We start from the raw sequence: 19,874 nt of genomic DNA, 5'->3' as shown, positions 1-19,874 counted from the left end.
TGTTGAGAAGCTCATGATACATGTTCTGCCAAGATAATTCATAGGGATAGTTTACCTCAGAAAATGATTAAAGGTTTTAAGGAATGTACTAGAGATCCCACTTCCTGTCTTAATTAATGAGAATTGCAGAATTTGTATTTGACCCTCATTGTTACACAGACATTTATATCGGGGCACTTCTAAATAGGTAACTAAGTTTTTCCAAGTAGGTGCTTAACTGGATGGGCACCTAGGGCTGTATTTTTAAATCTGGAAAGTGTTTTAATCCCTACTCAAAATTACATTTTTCCACTACTAGCTGATAGAAGTTTACTAGAATGAAAGTAATATTACTAGCAGTTCAAAGGTTGTTTACTCTTACTGTTGCAATGAAGAAAACTGAAATGTAGAGTAGTTTCACCAGAAAGTTAAACCAATATTCTGTCTACACAATAGTGGGATTGTTTTGCCACCTGTATAGTACTAATCAGTTTTTGTTTTCAAACTTGCAGGAGCATTTGATCCCCGCCCCTACATCTCTCTTTTTATCCTTGGTATTCAGCTGTACCACCTTAGTGTGTCCTGGGGAAAAGCAGATTATGGAACTTTATAGGTCTTGCAATATACGGGGAGATAGTTTATGCACTCTCTGACAGCATAGAGATTTTTGCCTAAATAAGCACAATTTTACTTTGCACTACATAAATGGCTACACAAGATGCAGGGCAACAGTTTTAGCACTATGTAACTAAATTGGTTAAAAGATGCGAGTTATTTAAAATTGATGCCAAAAAATGACATGGACTAGGGCAGTAGGTCCAACTCAACTTTTATTGAACAAAATGAGTTGGTTCAGTCTTTTAAGGAGTGCCTCTCCCCACTGTTGAATACCACTCTAGAGAATAACCTTACTCGAGCACCACAAAATAGATAAGTGCTGCTATGACAGGCTAAAACAATCTTTTTCCCATAAGAGTGAGGAACCCCATCCTGAGAACCCATTATTAGGAAAAGACAAGTTATACAATGATTTAGTACTAAAATTGTTCTATACAGGTTTTAAAAAATCCATTTAAATTAGGTTAGTTTATATGGCATTCTACTTTTTAAAGTAATGGTATAAATGCTAATTATTGCTAGAAAAGAGGTTTCATCACACTTTGCCACTTGCTATTCTGGTTAGTTCTAAATGTAGATTTTAGGCAGTCGATACTTTTAAATCAAAACAGGTTACGTTTTGTTAGCTCACGTATTTGAAAATATGAACAGCATAGATTGGAGGTTGTATGGCACTGAAATTCCACAAAGTAACCACTTCCTTGTGAGATGTAATTTAGCAGAGTAAGATTTTTCTGCGTTTGAAGAGCACAATCAGCCTGAATGTGTAATTGAAACTAATTTAACATCTCAATTGAGAAAGCTGTTTACCAAATGTATTATATACATTAACCTTTGATCATTTAATTTGAGTTTGTATGGTCTTTTCAATGATCTGATTTATTAGAGATCAGAGATATGTGGTATCTCATTTACATCACTAATGAGTGTGTTTAAATCTGCACATTTATTTATTATTTGAGCATCAGGTGTTTTTTTTGGTGCAAGAGGGAACATTTAAAGACGCCATTAATTTAATGTACAAGGAATGTACCCACAACCCATTCCTATGGAGATATCAAACTAAGTAAAGAGAAACAATGTGCAGATTACAGTAATGACTGCCAATTTATAGTGATGATTGATAGGCAGTCTGACAGCAACTTATTGATAGTATAAGATAATTTATGGTAAATTACACCTAAATTAAACACTTTTTCCAGATATGAAAACTATCTATAAATTTAAATTCAGGTTAATTCCATACAGCCATGAGGTTATCTTGCAAAACAGATATTCTGACCACATACCAACAGGTGTTAAATTAGAAATTACAGACAAAAAAACCATTGATAATATATGGGAAAATGAGCAAGAAAAATCAGAAACATGTTGTTCAGTGAAGACCATTAGTCCCTTTGTGTACACATTTAGTTTTATTGTAACAAAGCAACTTGTACACTTTAACGTTTAAAACTGAGCATCTTTCTTTCCTTTCCAGTGAACCAAAAAAAAAAAAAAAAAAAAAGAATTTAAAAATAAACAAGAACAAAATTACAATAGAGAATGTCAATTCCAAATAAGATCCTACAGGTTCTGCTGATTCTCCATCAAGTGGCAGGGCTCAAAGTCATCATTAGGAGAAGATTTTTTATTTTAAAAGTGTCATCTTAAACTGCAAGGATGTTTGTTAAACATCACAATAAACATGCCAAAGGAGAAGAAGCCATGTTGTCAAAATGCCCACTTAACCCACCCAAACATCTGAAACCCACCCTTGCTGACCTTCTATACCCCATTTTTTTTAGTTTTTTAATTTTTTTTAAACAAGAGAAAGTAGACAGACATGTTGGTAAATGCTAACTGTCCATATTCACATAGAGACACTGTAATCTCTGAGCCCAATATACAGAGAAAGGAGGAAAAAAGCTAGAATCTATGCACTACTACACAGGGGCCTAGCACTCTTCAGCTTCCAGCAGAGTGAAGGGAGCAGAAGGTTTTCTTTTTTCCCACAGAATATGGTGTGTTGATTCCATAAACAGTTTTTGTTTTTAGACAGAAAGGGATAAAAATGAACTTGGAACAGAAACTGGTAGAGATTTTATTTTCCACTGTATTCTGCTCAGGGTATTTTCCCCAAAATAAATGGTGAACCATGGTGTAGAGGAGAGAAAAAGAGACCTCAAGAGAACAAGGCGACTGAGCACAAGGGGAGGAGGAAAAAAAAAAAAAAAAAAGACAGCAACTTGCTCCCAGGGACTGGAGAAAAATTAAAAAGGTAAGAAAAGAAGGGGTGGGTGTTGGAATCCATCAGTGTTTAATTAGTCATCTTCTCCTTCATCTTCCTGTTGAAAGAAAAGAAACAGTTAAAATCTAGTCACTTTTTTGGAGGGTGGGAGCAGGGAAGGTGCAGGAGTCAGTACATTCAAACTCCAGACAGCCTTGACTTTCAAACAGCAATTAACCAGAATGTTTGACCACTCTAAAAAGTCTGGTGCAGTTATTCTTGCAGGATGGCTTGAAAAGCTTATGTTTTCTCTCCCCTCCATATGGAAATAGGTTAGCCTGGATAAAGTTTGATCTCCATGCTATTGCTGGGACATACGATTTGGATGAAAATTGACAAAAACTATTTGTTAGTGAATATGGAAGAGAATGCTAATGGTGCCCAGAGCTTTGAATAGGCAGTCTTAAACAGCAGTAAAAGTCTAAGTAAATAATTTAGAAGATTCAAAAGTTCAATGAACAGATTAAATAAAATATTATTTAGATACTAACAAGAATATTGCTCAGCAGATCTTAGTTATCACATCTAAAATGTGTCTACATGCATAACGTCCAAAGCCTTCCCCATTGTTTGTCGAAAAGGCAGTTTCATGTAACTCAATAACAAAAGCAAAATGTGGCTTATTAATTATAACAAATGAAACGTGCAACATCCCCAGTTAATGAGTGAGAATTAATTCCAAACTTTAAATCACTGGAGATTGTAAGTAGCAGCAGAGGTGAGGTCATCCCTAGCACCTCCAAAATGAGGACACGTTCACAGAAAAATCAGCAATAGTCCAGAGTAAAGTGTATATAATAGGTGAAACCCAGTAAAACAGGATGCATTTAAAAAAACAAAAAACAAAAAAAAACTATTTATGGAATAAGGTTAAAACCAGCACTCAAATACCCTGTAACTTACTAATAAAAATCAGTTTGCTGAAAGAAAAACCAGCTTTTGGAGGAACAGGCATATAACACAAACAGATCAATTTTCCTCATTTTTGCCAATGAGTTCCCTAAAGATATCCATCTCCAACTTAAAGGCAATACTTGTCCCCCGCACACCACCTAAGAACACTAAAATCATTGCTCAAGCTGCAAGAACTGTTACCACCTACAAACTCCCTTCTGAAAAACATAACAGTAGACTGTACAGAGTGTCAATAACTCCTTAACATTTATCAAGATAAATTCAATGCTGTTCCTAAAACAGGATTTCATAATTGGATATATTCAACTCCTTGATCTGGAAAAAATGTGTTCTCACCTCTCCTTCTTCTCCCTCATCATCATCTTCATCTTCTTCCCCCTCATCTTCATCTCCTTCTTCATCAATATCCTCCAACCCTTCTTCCTCTTCATCATCATCATCATCTTCCTCTCCTTCACCTTCTTCATCATCCATATCAGGAACCTTAATTAGAAACACATATACAATGTTACTGCACTGATCAAATTAATTCTGATATAATCACAAGAATACTGTTACAAACAGTTCAACTCTACACGTACCAAGTAGTATTGTAATGGATTTGGCCAGATGTCATCTTTGATGACTTCTCCTAGTTCATCAGCACCTGCATCAGAGTGGTCAGTGAACCAGGTAAAGAAGCTTTCTGGTTCTTCATGCTGCCTCTTCCTACTGGCCTTGTTCTGTGTCTGGCTTGAGCGCTTTGTCAGGTCCTGCAAAAGAAGAGAAAGTTAAGAATTTTCCTGAAAGAATTTCCTAACCATGTTTCACAAGATGCATTTGGAGACCTGCTTATCTATGCAACCACATACTACTTGTTCTTTTTCAAGGAGAGGTGTGTAAGAGACAAATTATACAGAGCCCCAAGGGCATGTACCAGTTGACACCACATAGCTAGGAGTTTCAGCTACCATTTCTCATTAATAGTGCCGGGGTAGTAAAAAAGCCCTCACGTTTAAGTGTTTTCGCTACTCAGAATGTAAGTTTTCACTCTTTATTTCTAGCTTGCTCCACTGAAATACTGACAATTCAAAAAGACTACCTGTTGACCTTTGTTAATGTTCACAGCCACACGGTGGCAAAGGTACGACTCAAACCATTTACTGAAGTGCTAATTTCAAGACTTGTTAGAACTATTTAAATGCTAACATTAAGCACAAGCAATTTAAGATGCTCTCAAATAGCCCGCGCCGCTTTCCGCAGCTCCTATTGACTGGGAACAATGAACTGCAGCCACTGGGAGGTGCAGGCGGCCATGCCTGCGGATGGTTAATGTAAACAAACTGTCTTGCAGCCTGCCAGCGGTTTACCCTGATGGGTTGCATGTAGTTTGCCCATCACTGCTGTAGGCCTTTTTATTAGACATTGTCTTAACACTCCCCTCTTCCTTTTCTCTCCCCCTAGGATGGACTCATCTTTTGTTTTCTTCATATAATAGATTAAGGATTTAAGTCTTTTATCCTTGAAGTTTTCCCCTTTTATATTTCCTGTTTCTCCTTTGTAGCAACCGCAAGAGGGGTGTGGGGGGGACACAACTCACTTTTTAAGCTACAACACCACATTCACTAGCAACATACTACTATCCAGAGGTAATTGTCGACCTTTTATTTTGTCGTTTAATGTGTACAGACTTCTAGCTGCTGCTTTGTTGAGGCACTTTGCACTCGAATATACTTGCTTATGCAATTTTACGGATAGCAGTAACTCAGCTTGTTTTAATAATTAGCTGAATGACCATAAGGTACTGCAAGATTCAAGTTACTGCTGGAAGCCCCCAGAACACCATAGGAAAATACTAAAATTTTGACTGACATGTGATGCAGTTTTCCAACAGATCCAACTATGATATTCAAACTGACTCGTGCAGCACTGTAGTTTACTTTTGTGAGGTGCACGAAATTAGCTCGTAATTCAGAAGTTCCACAAGATGTACATGTAACTTATGAACAACAAAGAAACCATTAACTATATAAATGGTAACTGGCAAACGGTAGAAAAACAACTCAGATAAAAAGATTTGCTAGTTTCTTTACAAAGACCAAGGGGCCACCCAAACTTTTACCATAATATTGAAACTGGAAAGGTATTTGTAATCTGAAGTTTAAATTAGGTCTTGTTTACAACGAGAACTGTAGCACTGATATTAGATCAACTGTGGGAGAACTACCTAAAAAGGCTGGGTGCTTTTTAGGCCTACTCTGAGAAAGTTGAACTGACATGCTTGTAGAAATACTGACAACTCGTCTTCACTAGCACTTCTACTGGTGTGCAACAAAGTGAGAGAATTAGCTACAAGCCTCATCTTAGAAGCAGCCTCACCATATCCTTGTATCCTAGGACTTCATCCAGCAGGAATGGAGTGTGTGAGTGTTTGGCATCAAAGCACAGAAACACCTAGCACTCATTGCCACTGTCTGAAGTGGAGCAATTATTTAATTCCTCCCTGCCCCCAGTAAAGATACATGCCTTCCCAGATTTCCATTTGATCTCAGTTGATTTTGAAGATGGATCTCCACTCTCATTCAGATGAAACTCTTTGGAGAGAACTTTATTTTCAAAGTATGGATTCTCATCAAAATACTGTAGAGCGGAAAGAATAAAGTTAGGATTGCATACTTGTCTATAGCATACCAGATATGTTAACTAAAAAATGTTAAGTACTACAAGTTTTGAAATACTAACTTATGCCACTGTTCTCTGATGTAGGTTACATGCAAATAAAAATGGCACAACATTAAATGAAGACTGTCCATGATACTTACAAAATCTATTCTGTAACCTGATTTGATGTCTTCAAACTCTGTCACCTCAACTCTGGTCAAATAATGCAGTGCCTCCTCATCTTCTTCCCCCAAGAGTGCAGATACTATGGCAGAAGTAGGAATCTTGCATTACAAAAGCTCTTTATGTAGGTTATTTTGCAGCAAACATTATAAGACTGTCACGGAAAGTTGATTTATTAGGACATCTGGTATATTGTCCCAGACCATCTCTAGAGGAAGCTCAAAAGAGCTAGTGGCGCTCAGAGGTCACGATCAAGTACCCTCTGCAATAGGGTTGTTGAAGGTGTATTCTCTTTCACTTAAGAGGATGATAAAAAGTATAAACATGGAGTCCTAATAATGGTGATCAAGCTTGTTCTTTGAGTCAAAACATAAGGGAAAGAAAATCTTTGAAACAATAGAAGTAGAAATGGATAAACTGTTTCCATTGATAGCATTATCGCCTCAAAATGAAGCTCTAGGCACACAGTCAAACAGAAGTTAGTGTTGTTAATCGGGGGAAACAAAAATCTAAGAGCAATTTTCTGAACCAAAGGATTAAAAGGCATACATAATGTAACAAACTTCCATGATGCTCCCCCCACCCTCCCAAAAAAAGGCAGCAGGAACATACCTTGTGGGTGGTTGACAAATGTTGTTACCCAGAAATTTGGGATTTTGGCGATCAGTTCTGACCTCTTCTGGAAGAATGGTTGGCGGAGTTTGTTGTATTTCTGTTCTACTTTCAAAATTTCCTCACTCGCTTGTTCATTCAGTCTAAAAGAAAGGAAAGATTCACATTAACAACTGTATTATAGCATGGGGATCTGAAGTTTAAACAAGGTGCAAAATCAGTAGATAGTCCAAAACTAGAATGGATTATTTAATTAAACTAATCAACCCTGTCTGAAATATGTCAAACAAAAACAAGGGGTCCAATCATGCAAACACTATTTAGTGTGTACTATCAGGAGTAATGCCACTGACTTGACTGAAACGACACCACTAGCAAACACTATGCGCAGTGGCATTTCCAGGGTTGGGCTCTAAATTTAAAGCAGAACACCATTAAATTTTCTAAATATCTAGTTTAGAAAGACTGGTGAACTTTGACACATGATACTGGATCAGATTCAAGCTCACTGCCCCTCCTGTTATTTGCCAGAGAAAAGATAAAAAACAAAATAAGCTTGTGCGCCACAAAGAATCTTTTAAGATGATGACAGAACTCGTTTAAAAAAAAAATAAAAATAAAAATAAAAATAAAATTAAAAAAAAAAAAAAAAAAATGGTTTGTTACTCAGCAAGGCCCTAATCTTGCAAATGCTCCTCCCAGGCAGGCTCGTGTGTCCACTTGGAGGTTCATTAGTAAGTTTAGGAGGGTAGTGGGAAGCGTGTCTGTTTACCTGGAATAGGCTGCAAGCATCAGGGCCTAAGCCGACAGTGACCTGAGACAATATATAGCTTATCACTACAGTGTAAATTTCAATAGATGCAATGAGGGCCAGATCTATACTGTCAAAGCTATTTTAAAGTCATCACAATCTATTTCAAGTATTAAAAGTCAAGTTATATCTTAAGGCCCAGCTAGCTTAGTTGTACACAGCTAAACAGGACACAAGATTATGCCTTAAAATTTTTGATCATATATACACCAAATGCCCTTTATTTCTAATCACGTCAAACCACTAATATGATTTTGAGATTTTGGAAAGTGTGAGAACAGCTACATACACTACTTCAGTTACTATAGCATTTTTATTACGAGTTTTTTTTTCCAGTTCTGCTAAAAATTAAAATTATTGAAAAGCTTCTTTTAATAATTTACCTGTCTATTTCATTCTGTACTTCATCAATATGTTCAATTGCTTCCTGTTGCTCTTTTTCTGAAAGAAAAATAAATCCATCAAACTCCACAAGTTTTTGAAAAGAGATCTCAATAATATATGACACCAGTTGAGAAAATCAGAAGTGTACTTTTACAACCTTTACCACTATTCTGGATGGCATTTAAATTATTATTTCTACTTGATGACAAGGTTCATTAGACCTTGTAAAACTACCGTTTTTTCACTAACTGAACTTGCTAAGTGAAGTCTCTGAAGATTGGTGTAAAGCTTTGCCTTTTTTTTTTTTTTTTTTTTAAAGGGCTCAAACCAGTTAGGTACCATGCTAATTCACACTATATAGTCATATATAACACTTGGTAATTTTATTATAATAGTTTAATAATTTATTAAAATTATACACCAAATCATTCTTTCTAAACTGAACACATTTACAGAAATTGAATCAGTTAAGTGAAGTTAATACTAAAGAAAAACATAAGATACAAAATGCTAATTAAAACAGTACAATTGGGAATGCTGTTTTCCATAATTAAAAGGCATGTTTCAGAAGAGATTTGGGTAAATATTTCAAAACCACTGTGAAGTGAATATTTTCTAATCAGAACTTTAACTCGGCAGAGGCTGCTGGAGCTCGTGATAAAGGAATGTGTGTTTGCCTAAAGTGTTTTAAAATTAACGAAAGGTAGCGGGAAGCGGCTGTAAATGTGCTGAACAGGCACCCCTCCCCCGATTAGTTTGCGAACACACAGGATTTCGTCTTATGGGGTAGCGGTTTCCTGTGGGGGTCTCAGAGCCAAGCCCTACCCCCACCGTGCGGCCGGAGATGGGTCGATTGGTGTTGTCTTCTCTCCCCCGCCCCCATTATATATGAAACTCAGGTGCGGGAAGCACGTGTGTGAAAGGAACCGGGCACAGCGAAGAGCTGCTGGTCTGGAGGCTCGTTGCCATGAGCATCTCCACACCCCCAGCCAAACAGGCTAAGATCCATGGGTGACGGAAACCGACAGGCTTCACCGGGGAGGCAAGTCCCCCCTACGGCGGCGACTGATGCAAACCCCAGGGTGCGGGGAACCGAGTACCGACCTCTCAATACACACGGGCTGTTAGGATCGCACGTGGGGACGGGCGGGCGGGCAGCCGCATCCCGCAGCTGCACGAGTAGCGCGTGGCTCCCCAGCCGGGCGGGCCCCACCAGCCACGGAGAAAGCGCCGCTCCATCCCCGCGTTGCGCGGCCGGGCAGCACCACGCAGCAGTAGCGGCTCCGAGACCAGAAGGCGGCGAAGCATCATGGCGGCGGCGGAGCACAATGAGGCTCCGCGGATGCTGCTCCAGGAGGGGGGGGGTCCCGCTGCTCCGCGCAGGCCGCAGCGCCCCCCGCCCGCGCCCGTGGAGGAGGAGGCCGGGCAGTACAGACAAAAGGGCGCTAACATGGCCTCCTCTTGCCGCGGCTGAGGCCTGCACATCCGCCCGGCCGACCCCGCGCTCTTCCCGCCTCCGGCCCGGCCGCGGCCCGTGTGGCTGGGGAAAATGGCGGTCGGTGCAGCGCCGTGCGGGGAGGAGGAGGAGGCCGCCGCCGCCGCCATTCCCCTCCCTCCCCCGTCCCGGCCTCACCTGAGGTCTCGTCGGCCCCATCGTGGTTGGAGTTCAGCTCCTTCTTACTGACTTTGGCCGCCGGCGCCGACATGTTGGTGGCTGCGGAGCGCGGAGGAAGGGGCTGTAACGGGACTGGGCGCGGGGGGGCCGGGCACAGACTCCTGCTGCTGCCGCCGCTCGGACTCCCTCCGCGGCCGGGACGCCTCCTCCTCCTCGGCCCAGACCTGGGGCTCCCGGATAAAAGGGGGCAGCAGCGGCGCTCGGGCACCCTCACGCTATCGCCCCAGCCGGGACCAACACCGCCTCCTCCTACTGCTGCTACTGCTGGCGAGGGGCGGGCAGCGTTGTGCGCAGGCGCAGCAACCCCCCCCCCCTCCGGGGCACAGGGGTGCGAAGGCTACACTACGCACGCGCAGCAATCCCCCCTCCCGACCACTGGGGAGCGGGAGGCGCATGGCGCAGGCGCAGAAAACACCACTCTTGGGCATGGGAGACCAGCGCAGTTGTGCGCAGGCGTAGACACCCCCTCCCGTCCTGAACATACAGGGGCGGGCAACTCTGTGCGCAGCCGCCCCAGACTCCATGCGGGCCCCGCCTCCGCCGCCTCCCCACGCTATGCCCCCATTGGCCGCGGCTCGCGCACAGGGAGGGAGGGGACGGAGCTCGGTGCTAAGGCACAGAGCACGGCGCGAGAGGCGGGCGCGGGAGAGGGAAAGTAGGACGGCGGCGCGCGGGCTGCAGCGGCCGCGCTCGCTCACACACACGTGGCTGGTTTCGTCCGGCCTTCGACGGCCGTGCACACGGATGGGCTGCCGCGCCCCCAGGTGATGACCTTGCAGCTCTCCTGCCCCAAAACACGCTCCAGCCAGTGGCCTTGCAGCTCCATTAGTGCCTGGGTGATGGCCCCGCAGGTGTCCTGCCCAGGAAGGGGCTGGCATGGTGGCCTGTGCATGCTGCTGTCCTAGCCATGCAGCCATTTTAGTCACAACATCATCTGTGTGCAATATACACCCACCACCTCCTGCTCTGGCCCAGTGCCCCAAGGAGATAGTAGATCACGAGCTATCTGAACTCTGCCCTGTGCAATCTGTCACAACAGAAAAACGATGTACTCTTGAGGGAGCTACCGGTAGCTATGCAGCAATGTCACTCAAAAATGGGGTTCAGGGTTCACCTGACTGTCAATCACTCATCATAATTGTACTGCTTCATGTTCTTTATACTTCTAAACCCAACATGTAACGTTTTCTGAAAGATTACGTTGAGAGGCACTGGTTGGCTCCTAGAATCAATAATTGGTCTTTGATATCTTGATTAGCAATTCCTATCCACTCCAGTTGCAGGTGAATAGTGAGCACAGGTTACTGCCATCTTGTTGCTATTTGAAAAGGCCTAGGCCACAGCTTCAAATGCTTCCGTTAGCCTGCGTCTCAACAAGCATTTAAGAGAGCTTTTCAATTGCATTCAGCTAACTTGATTGAGATAGCCCAGGGCCTAGGAGACTAGATATTGATTGTAAACAAATAGTTTTTATGTTCTGGAGTTGCCTGTCATGGCTCTGTAGTTACTGTTGAATTCCATTTTGCACTTAAAACATGGATTCAATCACTTTGTTGTGTTTCATCCCCAAATGTATAGCACTTATTCTTTGAGTAATTTAAACATAGATCAGGTCAGAAGGCGATTCAGTACTCTCAGATGCTCAGCGCAGAGTAAGTGAACCAGAAGTTCATCTTTTCCACTGCATTTTTCAGTCTGCTGTTTCTCTGTCACCCTTTGGCCTCTTGTATTGTCCCTGGTTCTCTTGGTTTTCTTGCTCTCTTCCTTTTCTTTCTTCACCTCCTTTTCATAAGGCTCTTCTCACACATTTTACCCAACATCTCAGTAACACCTCCCTGCCTGATCCCTCTCTCCTGCTCAGATGGTTCCTACTGTTATCACTGCATTTTCTTCAGCTTTCTTCTCTCTGTGATTCCTACTAACAACTGCCATTCTCGCCTCTCAAATTCCAACAGCCAGATCCCCAGTGTCACTCCCCAGTTGCTGTCTTTCACTTCCAAATCCCAGCTCTAACTGTCACCATTCCCAACTGTCCCGGAGTGTTCTGGAACTTTTCTATTTCTAATGTTCCAGCCCTGTTTGCTATATGAATAGCCGCCAAGAAAAAAGAAACATCACTGTATTTGGTCTCATTACATCTGTACCATAGCAATTGTTAGTACCGTGGGTGAGGACGCTTACTGGCCATCAGAAATGAGAAGCAAGGGACTGAAAGAGTCATGGAGACTAAATTATTTTCTCCTTCCTAGGGATGTCTCTCCAGGGCATGTTGAAGCATATCATTGAGGAGAAACTGCCTCATTCCCTATGTGAATCTCCTAAGATCCATTATTGTTGCTGTCTTCATCTTCAGAGAGGGTAAGTGTGGCTTGTTTTTTTCCTCCTTTAATAGCTGGCTTCAAGTTTAATCATTGTAGCCACTCTATACTGCAAACATGTATATCTGCTTGGATTGTCTCTGGCATAAACCATATATTTACCATTGACTGCATTTCTTCAGATTTGCATATGAAGGGCTCCAAGTACCTAAAAACGTGGACATCTGTAGGAAAGCTTCTTCCAAAGGGGAACATCATAGTGGGAGAAGCCTCTGTTTACTCCTCACCCTTCATTTGAGTCTATGAATTATTTATGGGCTTGAAAGGATTAGATTTTTGATAGACATCAGTAAACATCTATTTCACAGTACACACACAAACTGACAAAAAGTATTTCCATCCATAATAATTGAAATATACAGACAGGCAAAGTTAGAAAAATGCTACTTGAGAACATATTACAGTTTGATTTAAGGATACATACTTTGTATGTTTTGACATGTGACATTGATAATTTGTATTTTAATGGTTATAAAGTTTTAACCTTTTGAATTTAAGTATCTTCTGTCACTGAATAATTTTTGTCTGACCATCCAGTTGCCTGAACCTCCCATGCTTTCCCACAACTGTGAAAATTTAAATAGTTAAAAATAAAAAAAACTTTAAAATAAACATCAATAGCCATTGAAATTATATAAAAAAATTGAATTCTGTCAAGCCTGATCATTCAGTATCACTGAGGCACATGATTAGTATAGCCCATTGATACATCTAAGGTCTAGTAAGCTGAGATGTGCAGTCTTGAATCCCAACAACACATTGTAGTTCCTGGGTATTGATAAGAACATCCTATGAAATTGTTTATCTTTTACCAGAACTAGCTAATTAGCATATGGGACCACAATATATTCATTAGCGAGAGAGAGAGAAATAGTTGAAATGTTTGTATATTTTCCCCCCAAAAAAGTCAGGAAGCAAATTCAGATCTGTATACCCTCCGTGCAGTAAGAAAGAGCTAGGAACTCGCTTCTCTTTTTGGAGGGATGGCCCAGTCTGTTGTTCTTCCGCTGCTACTTCATGTTTTTTCTTTGATTATGTTGGTTTCCCCTCTTGCTCCCTTCCTTTCACTCAGCTCTTCTGATGCACTCTTCCAAGCTTCCTAGTAGTGCTTCCTCCCTGACTGCTGTTGTCCTCTCTCTTCCCTTCATTTTTATCCTTCTCATGTCAGCAGACCAGTTCCAACTGTTGCTTTCCAGTGCCATGGAACCGCTTGCTTCCAACAGTCCTTTCGCCTCCTTCCAATCACCTAACCATTCCAATCACTATGTTTACAAAACTCTCATTGCTTTACAAGGGACCAGGATTTGGTCCTGTGTAAACCGCACCAGTGGTTAATAGTATATCACTCCTGTGTACCTTCCCACCCATTACAAGTCAGGGACTTTTTGCTCCTCTTCACTGTCAGTTGTGACAGGGTGTAAAACTAAGCAAAAGTGATAGAGTAGCTCCTAAGTCCATGGAAGGATGAGAGCAGAGCATACTCCCCATTTCAGGCAGCACTGGTTCACCTTCTGTCCTTGCTTCATGCATGTGCACCCCCCCCCCCCAGATATTAGAGTTCAGGTGTAAGTGTGCGAGAGCTAGTAGCAACATAGCCTCCCTGTAATCTGATGTTATTGTTCCTCTGTGTAAGGATCCCAACATTTAATTGGCTTTTTCCCCAAATCTGATTGGTTTGAACATTTGATGTCACATATCTACTGTTTTGTGAGATTCTTCAGAGGTTGCGCCTAACATTTATGTCTATTTTTTCATATCAAGCACATTCTAGAGTCACTGATGCCATAACAACACAAGTTCTTGAGAGTTTAAAAATTAAATATTCAGAGTTGTCTCCTTCCAGAGATTTCCAGCATTATTCAAAATTGTCCTCTAAAGCAGTTTCAGTGCTTGAATAACAATGGAAGTATTAAAAGGTGCATAGTACATCTCTTGACACACATCTCTTGTCTATTGATATTATTGGAGAAGATAAAGTGCTCATTTTGTGACAGTGACCAGACCATGCTTTTCTGAGCTCTGATTGCATCAAGATCACATTGAATATTACATGGCCTCATTTTTCACTTTTCTCTTTTGATTATGTAAGTCTTGAATATGATACATAACATAATGTAACTTTACTAAATCATGCTTCCCAAATAAGTATCTTCCCTAAGAGAGGTGATTGGGGGCTATGGCAGATGGGCAGAGTCAATATTCCTGCTCTTGTCTGAACTTCAGATTGGACCTTGAAGAAATACGTACTGTGCATCATATCCATCAAACATACTACGTTTACTCTAGCGTTGTCACCAGGGGAGCTAGGTTCCAGAGCAGCCTTCAGGATGGCAGGGGGCTAGGCGCATTGTGTCAGTAACACTTTATCAGAAGGGTTAGGAGAGTTTATTCCCATCTGCCTTTCTGTATGGTATTGGCCTCTTTGGAGGTTGCTGCTGGCTATTGGTAGATGCAGAATTTGTGCAGACCTGTAACAATAATATCTTAAATAGTATGCGATAATGATATATAACAGCAATTCTCAAACTGTGGGTTGGGACCCCAAAGTGGGTCAGGACCCCATTTTAGTGGGGTTGCAAGGACTGGCGTTAGGCTTGCTGGGTGCTGGGGTCCGGGTCCAAAGCCTGAGCCCCACTGCTCGGGTTACAGGCTGCTTTGGCCTCTCTCCCAGCTCCCCCGCAAGCCACCCGAGGTAGTGGGGCTTCAGTGAGCTCAGGCTATGGTCCCCCCCTTCTTGGGTTGTGTAGTAATTTTTGTTGTCAAAAGGGGGTCTCAGTGCAGTGAAGTTTGAGAACCCCGGTATATAATGATCTTCATTCGAAGGGATTCCAAAGGGCATTACAGGCATATACACTGGAATCAATTTGTCGACCCCTGAAACATGAGTCATGACAGCTGTTTAATAGAAATATTATTCTTTAATTTAGGACAGGAAGTAAAAGAATATGGTATCCAATTAAAACTTCAGGGGGACAAATCTAATCAGACTGAAATTACTCAAATTGAAATTTAGCCGGGCCAATGGGACTGTCATTCCAATCTGGATCTGACTCACTACAAGCCAAACCATTTGTGCTTTCAAGAAAAGGAAAAAAAACTTTTCAGATGGACATCCAACCTCATCTACTCTTCAATGAAGAGATCCTTCTGATTGTACAGTATTTCTTTCAATAGCTGGCTATGTTGATTAACAGAGAATTGTAACTGTCCACCATATTCAGTTTCTGCAATGCTGAGCCAGTGTTCTGCAGTCACAAGTCCTACTTGAACGCTGTCCGATGACCCACCATGAACTCTGCCATGGGGTTTAGGTCTCTGTTTTAGTGACAGTTTTTGTTAGAGCATTGTTTTGGCAAGTGAAAGAATAAAGCTGGCCAAATCCACCTATAGGACACAATACAATGTTGTGTGTGGAAAAAGTAAGAGCAGTACATCTTAATGGAAGTATTTAGGTCACTCAAAATGTGTATACAGTAGAACCTGAGAGTTGTGAACTGACCAGTCAACTGCATGCCTCATTGGGAACCAGAAGTACACAAGCAGCAGCAGAGACAAAAACAACAACAAAAAAAGCAAATACAGTACTGTTAAATGTAAACTAAGGGGAAAAAAAGGAAAGCAGCATTTTTCTTCTGCATAGTAAAGTTTCAAAACTGTATTAAGTCAATGTTCAGTTGTAAACTTTTGAAAGAACCACAACGTCTTGTTCAGTAGTACAAGCATTTCAGAGTTATGAACAGCCTCCATTCCTGAGGTGTTCATAACTCTGAGGTTCTACTATATACTAAAATTATGTTAATATAATTAATAACAGTGTACATCTATAAAACATAGAAATGTAGGGCAGGAAGGGACCTTCCTTGAGAGGTAATCTAGTCTATCCTCTTGCATGGAGGCAGGACCAAATATATTTAGACTACCACTAACCTGTTTGTCTAATCTGTTCGTAAAAACCTGACTATGGGAATTCCACCACCACACTAGGTAGCTTATTCCAGTACTTAATCATCCTTACAGTTAGAACGTTTTGCCTACTATCTTATCTAAATCTTTCTTGCTGCAGATTAAGCCCATTACTTCTTGTCCCACTGCAGTGGACATGGAGAAAAATTGGTCACTTTCCTCTTTATAAAAGCTCTTAACCTTTTGCGCTTTGCACACTTATCAGGTTTCCCCCTCGGTCTTCTTTTCCCAAAACTAAACTTGCCCAGTTTTTGTAACCTTTCCTCATGTCAGGTTTTCTAAACCTTTTATCATATTTATTGCTCTCCTCTGTGCTCTCTCCAATTTTTCCACATCTTTCTAAAAGTATGGCACATAAAACTGGACACGATACTCCAGCTGAGGCCTTAGCAATGTAGAGTGGAACAATTGCCTGCCATGTCTTAAATTCAACACTCTCTTTAATACCCAAAATATTAGCCTTTTTTTGCAACTGTATCACATTATTGGCTCATGTTAAATTTGTGATCCAGTATGACCCCCAGATGCTTTTCTGCAGTAATGCCACCTATCCAGTTACAATTTGTATTTATGCATTTGATTTTTTTCTTTTGGAAATACACCTCTACCTCGATATAATGCTGTCCTTGGGAACAAAAAAAATCTTACAGCGTTATAGGTGAAACTGTGTTATATCGAACTTGATTTGATCCACTGGAGCATGCAGCCCCGCCCCCGCAGAGTGCTGCTTTACCGCGTTATATCCGAATTTGTGTTATATCGGGTGACGTTATAATGAGGTAGAGGTGTATAATTCTTTACATGTTTTTATCCAATTTCATCCCAAAGAATCCCACAGTGCTTTTAAAGTTTATAGAACAGCTATACAAAAGGTTCATATCACCCCCTGCTGAAGTGCAGCCACCCCTAGAGTGAGCTCTGGAAACTGTTTTAACAGTGGACATCCATGCTGGGAACATACTTCACAGAGCATTTGCAGGATCAGGCTCCAGATCAGGAGCAAAGATCTCACTTGCAGCATGAGAAAAAAATTGTTACAAAATAATAAAGCTCTTGAATTGTTGAGTGCACCAGGAGATGAAGGCTGCAAAACCTTAGCAAGGGCATATAAGGTGCACTTAAAGCTGCTGCGAGAGGGAAGTCTGTGACTATCAGTGTATACTCTGAGTAGCAGGCAGAGATGCTCCGGCTCTTTTGCTGCATGTAATCTGTTTCACAGCCCACAGGAACTATAGAGTCTCCATGACCCTGTAAAGACAGCTTGGCAGGCACATATGTTAAACAGGCAAATGCTTCTCTCCTAACTGTTTGTTCATCTCCAGTAGCCATAGACTCTCCTAGTCAGACACTCACATTAGTGTTGAATGGTTAGATAAGGACTGAAGAATCTTGCATGTGTCTTTGCAGTTGTTGCATCCAAACTGATGGATGTAAATACTTGTGAGATGACAAGAGTCTCTGAAGCAGGGTGGTGGCTTAGTGATTTACGCTGTGTCTACACTGGCACTTTCAGAGCTAAAACTTTAGTCATTCATGGGTGTGAAAAAACACCCCCCGAGTGACAAATGTTTTAGTGCTGAAAAGCGCCAGTATAGACAGAGCTATCACTGCTCATTTGGGGTGGGGTTTTTTATCGCTGGGAGAGCTCTCCCCCGGTGATAAAGCGTGACTGCACTGCCCATGTCACAGCGCTGCCACAGCTATCAACGGTGAGTGGTCAACATCATATACAGCAGTATAATTCAGTGTAAATAATTATCCTTTTTTGGTGGTTCAATAGAGTCCCCTTTAAACATAACTAACTAAACCCCATCTATAATATTGCCTATGACAGCAGCTGTAACACTGTGGTTTGTAGACCACTAGTGGTCTGTGGAGCACTTGCTTATTGTCTGTGGAAAGCTGCTCTTGGTATTGGTTCTCCTTTCCAGCTGCTAAATCACATAAAGAGGCAGCTAAAATACAGGAAGGATATAGTTTTCAGAAGTACTTAAGGGACACTGAAGGTAATTGGGATTTGCTTCTACATACCTGAGACACTTCTGAACATGAGACTTCAGCTCTTAAGTCACTTAGGTACTTTGAATTTTTTTTACTCTAAATGCTTTTCTTATGTTACTTTACTATGTAAGCAAGTGTGTTGCTACAAAGACGTACGATTGCAAATAAGAGGGAAAGTGGTCTATGTGATAGAGAATGGGGGGGTTGATGGTCTAGAAGAAAATTTCTCTACATTTGTGGCCCATTCTATGAAAATTGTGACATCCCTCCTCCCCCCCCACCCTATACAGTGAGAATGGGTGACATTTGATTGAAGGAGCTTCCCTTCTCCCTGACTTGCACCTTTTTATATCTGAGGCAGTTGGATTGCTCTGTTTCTTGTCTCAGATGGTACCCTGTTAGACAGTGTTTGTGATTGATTGTTTGCTACGCACTTGTACACAGACATGTTCACAGAAGCCAGTACTGTTAAAGCCAGTACTATCCAGCTGCAGTTTTCTAATGCAGAAATATTTAAATACTGTCATGCAGTCCACATGTGGCTCCACCACTTCCAGATGTGGATATTGTCTTTCTCTTGTGCATGTAATTTACAGCTTTATCCAGGTCTGAAATGTAAGAGCTTTAATGTGGCAGGATGTATGACCAATGTATCTGTGGCTCTTTTGGTTCTTTAGCACCTGCACTGATTTCACTCGCAGGGGCAGATTTCTGACTTCCTCACTGACTTGATGGCTTTACATAGCTGGATGTTCTTGCATCCTCAGCAGAGTTGCATAATTGTTAGTTTTGCAGAGAATTAAAGGCCTGATTCAGCTCCCATTAAAAGCAACATTAGAAGTGTTTCATTAACTATAATGGCAATGATTCTGGCTCCTAGTAAAGGACTGGAAAACAAGACGTTTACCTGGATTCATCTGAAGATTGTGATTGGTTGTTCCTGCATTTCATTTCAATGCTTTATAGTAACTGCTTTACTTCCAACAATAAGTGTTGATAACAAGTGGATTTTTGAGAGAAATTGTTGGAGGAACTGACCAATGTATGAAAGGCCTTCCAAAATGGAGTTATTGTTCACACTGGAGTTATTCCAGCATGGCTCTAGTGAAATAACTTATTCTCCTATAACTATGTTGGACAATTTCCATGTGTGGACAGACCTTGAGATTAACAGCTAGTTCTGCTCTCTCTGACAGGGAGGGCTTTTAAATTCCAACTGTATAAACTCTCATTACTGAGGGAGAAGATCTGGTGCTATATAGATTAGTTTCAGGACTAAACTCAGCAGAAGGTTGAATCAAAACAGGTGGAAACTAGTGTTAGATACTTGTAAAACATTATCCTGGAAAAAAAAAAAAGCTCTAGACACTTTTGTCAACTGCTCTGCTGCTCACACATAATTTTGTTAACAATATATTAGCTAATTTAGTCCTTATGAAAGGGAGG

At 41.3% G+C, this 19,874-nt stretch overlaps 2 protein-coding genes across 4 annotated transcripts in view; one reads left to right on the top strand and one right to left on the bottom strand.

Moving 5' to 3' along the window:
* Positions 1 to 1,974: 1,974 nt before the first annotated feature.
* On the bottom strand, positions 1,975 to 10,380 carry SET (SET nuclear proto-oncogene). The gene is made up of 8 exons (XM_030535561.1): positions 10,045 to 10,380; positions 8,411 to 8,468; positions 7,217 to 7,359; positions 6,583 to 6,686; positions 6,287 to 6,400; positions 4,363 to 4,533; positions 4,118 to 4,264; positions 1,975 to 2,924 (listed from the first exon to the last, which is right to left on the bottom strand). Exons 1-8 carry the CDS (start codon positions 10,115 to 10,117, stop codon positions 2,901 to 2,903), a joined length of 834 nt encoding a protein of 277 aa, XP_030391421.1. The 5' UTR covers positions 10,118 to 10,380; the 3' UTR covers positions 1,975 to 2,900.
* Positions 10,381 to 10,718: 338 nt separating this feature from the next.
* WDR34 (WD repeat domain 34) overlaps positions 10,719 to 19,874 on the top strand; it is a 45,798-nt gene continuing 36,642 nt past the window's right edge. Inside the window, exons 1-2 of one of the 3 annotated variants that reach the window (XM_030536005.1) lie at positions 10,719 to 10,850; positions 12,336 to 12,444. The gene's annotated coding sequence lies outside the window, so the exon portion shown is untranslated. The remainder of the gene's footprint in view (positions 10,851 to 12,335; positions 12,445 to 19,874) is intronic. The other 2 variants (XM_030536004.1, XM_030536001.1) reach the window with 2 other exon arrangements.

The sequence above is a fragment of the Gopherus evgoodei genome, chromosome 16 (assembly GCF_007399415.2).
Source record: "Gopherus evgoodei ecotype Sinaloan lineage chromosome 16, rGopEvg1_v1.p, whole genome shotgun sequence".
Lineage (NCBI taxonomy): Eukaryota > Metazoa > Chordata > Testudines > Testudinidae > Gopherus > Gopherus evgoodei.
The sequence above is the reverse complement of the archived record's forward strand: the minus strand, read 5'-3'. Positions and strand labels throughout refer to the sequence as shown.